The 8,348-nt window shown below is 35.8% G+C and overlaps 1 protein-coding gene across 1 annotated transcript; it reads left to right on the top strand.

Annotated features, from left to right (window-relative positions):
* Window positions 1–2,309: 2,309 nt before the first annotated feature.
* LOC131308906 (7-deoxyloganetin glucosyltransferase-like) lies at window positions 2,310–7,858 on the top strand. Its single transcript, XM_058335951.1, has 2 exons — window positions 2,310–2,937; window positions 6,429–7,858. Exons 1-2 carry the CDS (start codon window positions 2,421–2,423, stop codon window positions 7,355–7,357), a joined length of 1,446 nt encoding a protein of 481 aa, XP_058191934.1. The 5' UTR covers window positions 2,310–2,420; the 3' UTR covers window positions 7,358–7,858.
* Window positions 7,859–8,348: the final 490 nt, after the last annotated feature.

Raw genomic sequence — 8,348 nt, 5'->3', positions numbered from 1 at the left:
AGTGGACCTACTGGAACAGTTCTACACTATAGTCTATAGATAGCTCCATTAACTTCAATTCTGAGTAGTTTTTGGCTACACAGCTTCAATGAATTAGCTCCGTGATGTATTTATTTTCTATTTTGCGAAACACATCATTAATTATCTAACAATATATTTAATTCAAAAAATAAGTAGGAGTACTTATTTCTCTTAATGGAACGGAGCCTAATATATATATATATATATATATATATATATATATATATATATATATATATTTGAAATTTCTTTCAATGAATTAATGGTACATACACAAATTCGGACACAAATATGTTTGAATCTCACATGATGTACATGTGTTCCACATGCGTGAACGACTCTGGACTTATCATATGTATAGCTAGCAAATATGTATTCCCTCTGTTCCGAATTCTTGGTCAGGAAGCGCATGTCATTTTTCAATTGATTATATCTTACAATCTATAATCTTTTAAGTGATTTTAAAAATTTTGTATAAAAGAATTCATTGAGATCTAAACAAGTTTCATATTTGATATAAAAAATATTATAAAATAGAATATATGGCCAATCTTTTAGAATTTTAAAAAAAGAAAAGATGACTAAGAATTTGGAACAGAGGGAATAGTTACAAAATGCCCCCTTGAATTTCCATCTCTACTACTGCATTCTTTAAGGGGGGAAAATCTTGCGATTACGACCAATTCTCCTCCTTGAGTATATAAAAAAATGATAAACGATAATACTAAAATATAGACCAATATACAATTATTTATTTTTGTATTTACTCTAGCCATCACCGAGGACTATAATGCATGGCCTTTTGACTTCGTTAAGTTAATTTATTAAACATTTAAATTCTCGGGGAGTGATTTTGCCAACTTCATTTTTTGTTAATGTTACTCTCCTTTGTGTCTTTATTAAATAATTTGTTTTGTAAAAAAATATGAGTGGCATTAATAAAAAAAAGTGACAAAATCAATTCCCTTAAATACTTGTATAATTTCGTAGTTATTGACCGACAATTGACAAAGCATTACAAAGGGTCAGCAAGAGGTGACTGAAATTACTTTGGGACATCTTTAGAGAATCCTTTCATGCTTCACACGCACTTTCGTTGCACAGTTTTTCAAAAATGGTTTTTGTTTCCATATTCAATCGTCGCTCTGTGTTCGCGCTATCAATCCTCGCCCTCACAAATTCTAGTTATTTCTCGGTGAAAAAACACTTTCATGCTTGTATTTGCGCTCATGTACACGTGTCAACGTTCACCCGCACACTATGTGACTTATTATTATTAAATGTTAAGTGAGAGAAAGTTTGAGCTTAATGGAAGATTGATGAGCTGAGCTCAAGTTGAGTTGGCCAAGAATTGAGGCCGTGTTTCCACTAACAATTGTGTTTCCACTCAGACGATGATCTGAGTCAACAAGTTTAGCTTGTTGTTCACACTAAGCGACAAGTTTTGCATCCCATATATAACTTATTCAATAATCCAGTGCACTGTTACATGATGTTATAACACCCTCTCTCTCCACAATGGCATACTTGCGTGAATCATGCGACGCGAGTTACATTTTAGTTTTGGATTGCAGAAGAGGTGCAACACCATGTTACAGTGCCCTAGGCCATGATTCTCAAATAATTTTTCCATATGAATGTATCGCGCTTGGTTGAAATTGCATATGTTGAGGGAGAACTTATTTGCTAGTTTTCGAACACCGTCAAATAGTAGCCCAACACCTTTCTCCACAACACATTTTTGTAGAGCGCAATACTAAAGGTGGCGGTGCTCCAAGAGGACCAAGGCTAACGAGCAATTACTGAAGTTGCCGATCGACCTTGAGGTCCAACTTAGGCCCCGTTCCGGAAACGGAAATAAGTACTTATTTTTTAAGAAAGTAATTTCAAGCTCAAAAATTATGCATTTATGTAAATAATTTTCCTATCAATATGGATCTTGTTTAATAGATCTCATTGAGATCTTTTATACGGTGAAAAAAAAATAAAAAATAATTTTTCATTTATATTATTTTTGAGTTTGAAAATGTGAAATAAGTATTTATTTTTTAAGAAGGTGTTCTGGAACGAAGCCTTATTGAATCACTTTCTCGGAATATGGAAATGGTACCTTTTTTCGCTGTAGTTTTTCCGCTAATAAATAGAATATAGCTTTACATATCTACAAAACCAATTTGTAGATGTCTACCCAATGTGAACTTCAACTACATTTGTTTAATCATAAACGGTATACAAATCCAATCTTACACTCTTACCTATTACGTACAAAACTAACATTCCCCATATAAAATCGTGCCTAATACTATTCAGCACCAATTTGTCTATATAAAAGATTAAAAGGAAAGAAGCGGCCTATCTACCCCTCAGAGAGAGAGAGAGAGAGACAGAGAGAGAGAGAGATGGGTTCCATAAGGATATCAGAAAAGCCACACGCAGTGTGCATCCCATACCCAGCACAAGGCCACATTAACCCAATGCTAAATGTGGCAAAGCTCCTGCACCACAAAGGCTTCCACATAACCTTTGTAAACACAGAGTACAACCACAGGCGTTTGCTCAAAACCAGAGGCCCCCACTCCCTCGACGGCTTGCCGGACTTCCGCTACGAAACCATCCCCGACGGCCTCCCGCCCACCGACACCGACGTCACCCAAGACATCCCTGCTCTCTGCCAATCCACCACCAAAACCTGCTTACCGCACTTCCGCGAGTTACTCAACAAACTGAACGATACGGTCTTGTCCACCGGTCCGCCGGTGACGTGTATCGTTTCGGATGGTTGTATGAGTTTTACTGTGGAAGCTGCCGAGGAATTTGGGGTCCCTGATGTGCTTTTCTGGACGACCAGTGCTTGTGGATTCTTGGGTTACACAAAGTATAAAGATCTCGTGGAAAAAGGCCTTGTTCCTTTAAAAGGTAATAATCTCGAATATTCTTCTGTTTTTAATATTATACTCCCTCCGTTCCTTTATTATAGTCCAGTATTTCATTTTGGGCTGTCCCTTAATAAGTGTCCATTTGGTAAAGTTAGTGGGTAAAAGTTGGTGCATTGTCTATTTTGTCCCTAAAAGTAGATTCCATTTTGAAAAGTAAGGGAGTAAAAAGTGTAATGATGATGGGTAAATAGGGAAAGTGGAGGAAAAAGTTGATGTGAAAGGTATAATGATGATGTTTTTTTAATAAGTTGGAGTTACGAAGTAGGACATTTAAAAAGGGACGGAGAGAGTACTAGTTACCAGTTTTGGTTATAGAAAATGATTCTAGGTGTAGTAACCATTTTTAGCTGGAAAATTTGATGTATGATTTTTTTTCCTTACTAGCCCAAATAATTGCTAAACCAATTCAATCCGGACCGGAGTGGATTCAGCAATTTTTTTTTATTTGGCCTGATTCTATGATTCTGGTTAGGTTCTGAAAAAATATAAGAGCCATTTGCTCTCAAATTTTAAACCATGGTTAGAACAAAACCAAACCGTATAGTTTATATCAACATTTACATACCTATATATGTAATTATGTATTCTCATTTGATAAATTATTATTCTCTCCGTCTCACTTTAAGTGTCCCATACGAGAATTCATGCATTAAACCAAATTAAAATACTCAATGAATGCTTTAATTTGGTGTAAAAAATAGAAAAAAAGTAAAATATAGAATGACATTTTTCGAGAGTTTGAAAATGCACGAATTTCTGTAAAAAATATTTAAAATGGGACGAAAGGAATATTTTGTACCTTTCAAGTAGTACCGCCATTTGTTGGCCTTATACGACAAAAAACAGGCAGTGGTTCTCCTGACTTGTTGTGAGGAAGGAGTTTTGATGTCTTGATGCAAGAAAAATGACCCAAACAGAGGAACAAGATATCTGAGTTTTTTAGTATTATCGTTTATGGAAAGTACTTAAAAAAAAAAAACCATTGAGCTTTTGCTAAAAGTAATAGAGTTGTTGCTAAAAGTACAAAAAAAATACTTAAGTCGTTAAGAGTAAAAGGGTATGTTGATTTATGTCAAAAGTGTATCAAATTAGGTTGAATAATACATCAAGAAATGTGTTATTTTCTTATTTCTTCTTCCCTTAATTGCAATGGATTATCAACAACATGGCTTCTTTATTTCAGCATGTTTTCCTAAGACTGGTTTTTATTTTATTTTTTTTATTGGCGAAAGTCAGTATTATTAGAATTGCGAGATTAACACGTTAGAGGAGGAATTGAACTCCTGACCTCGTCTGTTCTTAGGGTCCGTTCGGACAAATAAGCCACAGTGGCTTATTTTTTGTCCTTATTCAAATTTTATTCGTATCACTTGACTTATTGTTATTTTTTTGGGGATTATTGCAACAAGAGGAATTTAAAAAGTAAAAAATTTTGACCGAAATCCAATTTTTTTTGAATAAAGACGAAAAAATTGGCTTATTGATTTTTTTTTCGTCTTTATTCAAAAAAAATTGGATTTCAGTTAAAATTTTTTACTTTTTAGATTCCTCTTGACGTGAGGATACAATAATCCTCAAAAAATGACAATAAACCAAGTAATACAAAAAAAATTTGAATAAAAATAAAAAATAAGTCAAAGTAACTTATTTGTCCAAACACCTCCTTAGCACTTAAGTAAACCTCTAATGCCGTTGGCGGAAGACCCCACCTAATAAAAGGAGCTGACCTAGAAAATGACAGAGTGCTAGCCACTAATGGAGAAATTATTCGATGCGCCAATGGCGATGACAGGTGTTGCCTCCCACCTTTGTTTTTTTTTTTTTTTCTTTTATCTGCAAGTGCCTCCCTCTTAAATATCTACTGACACGCCCACTAGACACAGTCTTTTCTTTAAAATTAAGTATTTCAAATTTCAATCCGTTTAAATGGGTGAGAAGATTTTATTTTTTTATCATTTAATTCTAAAGGGTCATAATTAAATTTTTGACTATAGGGCTCTCGTTGATTAACCCTAAGAAAATCGAAGAATCAAATATCTCTTAGGACTAACCAACTAGAGCCATAGAGTCAAAATTTAATTATGACCCTTTATAATTAAATGATCAGATAAATAAAATCTTTTTACCCATTCAAACGGATTGAAATTTGAAGCATTTAATTTTTTAACCATATTTTTTAATATATAACCTGAAGGTTGAAAAATTAAATGTTCCAAATTTCAATCCGTTTGAATGGGTGAGAAGATTTTATTTATCTGATCATTTAATTCTAAAGGGTCATAATTAAATTTTGACTCTAGGGCTCTCGTTGGTTAGTCCTAAGAGATATTTGATTCTACGACTTTCTTAGGGTTAATCAACGAGAGTCCTATAGTCAAAATTTAATTATGACCCTTTAGAATTAAATGATAAAAAAATAAAATCTTCTCACCTATTTAAACGGATTGAAATTTGAAACACTTAATTTTAGAGAAAAGACTGTGTCTAGTGGGACAGGGGAGAAGAAAACGCGTGTCAGTAGATATTTAAGTGGAAGGCACCTGCAGATTAAAAAAAAAAAAAAACAAAGGTGGGAGGCAACACCTGTCATTGCCCTTGGGGCATCGAATAATTTCTCCCACTAACGGCACTAATAACAGTTTCAGTTTGGTTTTTCGAGGTATGAGACTTGTATAGTTGTATTTATGGCACAAGGTACAATCTAAAGTCACTATGCACATGCTAGATTTAAGCCCACGTATCAATTATTACGTCGATCGGGAGCTGATCAATGTACGTAGATCACACGAAATAATGAGCAGTTCATGTGGATCCAATAATTTCGAACACATACGTGTACAAGATGTACATGTAAACTCGTGTACGTAAATTTTATGTAGTACAAGCATGTCGTATCTTTAGACTTACGTTTCAAGATTTTCACAACATAGTTTCAATGCATTGGAACAGGAGGAAGAAATATATTTTCACTAAAATGATAATCCAGTACTATCTATTTTTCAAAAAATCATTTAATTGTCGGCCTTAAATGATCGGAAATGATACCCACACAACCGTTGTGTGTATTGTGTAACCAATTCTAACCGTTCAGATGTGTTTGGACGCTCTAGATTTTTAAAAAACTCTTCCAATGAAAAGTTTTAACTTTTCCAAGGAAAAATTTGAACGAATCTTGACCATTTATTACAACAATGAATTGATGGAGATTGGTTGTGTTTGATGTTTTGCACAACTGTTGTGCATGTAGCATCTTTGTTAAATGATTTCATACCTCATAGACTTTCCAAATTTATTAAAGATTTATGATCTCATCCCTTACAGAATAGAATGGATTTCCTTCTGATTAATTGAAGATTCTTGTGGCACATGTGTAGTAATAACGAGTCAAATTTTCCTCTGCTATAGTGCTATTAATTAAAGAGTCCAAAATCCAACAATGTTTTTGAAGCTAACTTTTGTAGTGAAATACAGATGCCAGCTACCTTACAAATGGATTTTTGGAAACAACAATCGATTGGATTCCGGGGCTGGAAAACGTACGATTCAAAAATCTCCCAAGTTTCGTCAGAACCACAGATCCAAACGACCTAATGGTAAACTTTGTGATAGCAGAGACTGAGAGAGCGCTCAAAGCCTCTGCTATCATCATCAATACATTTGAGGCTTTCGAAAAACCTGTCCTCGATTCCCTCTCCTCCTTCCTCCCTCCTATCTACACTCTTGGTCCGCTTCATCTGATGGTGAACCAAATCTCCAACGAGAGATTGAAATCTATGCACTCGAACTTATGGAAAGAAGAATCCGAATGCATCGATTGGCTCGATACCAAAAAGCCCAATTCTGTTTTGTACGTGAACTTCGGAAGCATTACTGTTATGACGCCCAAACAACTCGAGGTATTTGCGTGGGGATTAGCAAACAGCGGGTATGATTTTCTTTGGATTGTAAGGCCGGATTTGGTCGTTGGAGAGTCGGCCATGCTGCCGCCGGAGTTTGTAACAGAGACGGAAGGGAGGGGGATGCTGGCGAGCTGGTGCTCCCAGGAGCAAATTCTGAAACATGCGGCCATCGTGGGGTTTCTGACTCACAGCGGGTGGAACTCAACGGTGGAGAGCGTGTGTGCCGGTGTTCCGATGATTTGTTGGCCGTTTTTTGCCGAGCAACAAACGAATTGTTGGTTTAGCTGTGGTGAGTGGGGGATTGGGATGGAGATCGATAGCGATGTGAGGAGAGAGGAAGTGGAGAGGCAAGTGAGAGAGTTGATGGAGGGGGGGAAGGGCCAGGAGATGAAAAGGAAGGCTGTGGAGTGGAAGGAGAAAGCAAAGGAGGCGGCTGGGCCTGGTGGGTCATCGTACGTCAACTTGGACAAGTTGGTCACTGAGGTGCTCCTATCAAAGTAAAGCGTAAGAGTGGTGGTTACGAGGTTCGCTTATTCACGAACGCTCAGTGAAACCCTTATTTACGGAGCCACGAGATCTCGGCCTCTATTTTGGTTTTAGACGGTCCGAATTTAAATGAAATTTTTTCAGAAAAGAGTTTAACTTTTTTCCGAAAAAATTTCATTAACATCTGAACCGTTTAAAACACTCTTGGACGGTCGCAAGTCACCTCCTCCGTTATTTTCTTGATGGTTACTAGTGGTGCATGTAAAAATGAAGTCAGTTACATTCACGGAACTTGCACTACTACGTTACCTTTGTTACATTTCCCAAAAAGCTATAGTACAATAGTCGTAACCTTTATTGTAGAGTGGTAGTTTACAATTTATTGTAGTTTGATAATGTGAAAGTTTGGGTTCTTGTTCTTATAAAGGCCACACAAAAAAAAAAAATTCATGTGAAAGTACATAGTTGTATCATGAAAGAAGGATTTGAATCAATGAAAGTGTGTTTATCATGAAAGTATTGTGTATCATGAAAAATCATGTGAAAGTTTGGACTCTTATGTTAATTTATTCGCAGCATTTGCATATTATACTTACTCTTCACCTCATACGTAATCGTGTGAAACGACTGTAGAGAGGCTGTAGGTATTAGTTCGAGGTGCGTCGCAAGCTGGCTTGGGACACCCTTCATTATCCAAAAATATAGGAATATAATGCACCTGGAAATGTTACGTTTTTTTATGGCTAATAACTTTCTAAAGCCCTCCCAAATAGAAAGTGTAAAACTTATCCAACAACACAATACTACAAAATACTCTAAACGACACTTCTATCTCGGTTACAGAAACAAGCCATCACCGAGCACTATAATGCATGGCCTTTTGACTTCGTTAATTTAATTTAAACATTTAAATTTTAGGGAGTGATTTTGCCACAACTGTTTTGTTAATGTCACTCTCCTTCGTGTCTTTATTAAGTGATTGGTTTTGTGAGAAAATGTGAGTGGC

Source organism: Rhododendron vialii, chromosome 11a (assembly GCF_030253575.1).
Source record: "Rhododendron vialii isolate Sample 1 chromosome 11a, ASM3025357v1".
Lineage (NCBI taxonomy): Eukaryota > Viridiplantae > Streptophyta > Magnoliopsida > Ericales > Ericaceae > Rhododendron > Rhododendron vialii.
This window is presented reverse-complemented; position numbering and strand designations above follow the sequence as displayed.

Bases quoted from the DNA above. Each gene is read 5' to 3' on its own strand.
- LOC131308906 (XM_058335951.1), top strand. From the start codon at position 2,421: ATGGGTTCCATAAGGATATCAGAAAAGCCACACGCAGTGTGCATCCCA. The intron at 2,938-6,428 runs GTAATAATCTCG...AGTGAAATACAG, and splicing joins AGGCCTTGTTCCTTTAAAAG to ATGCCAGCTACCTTACAAAT.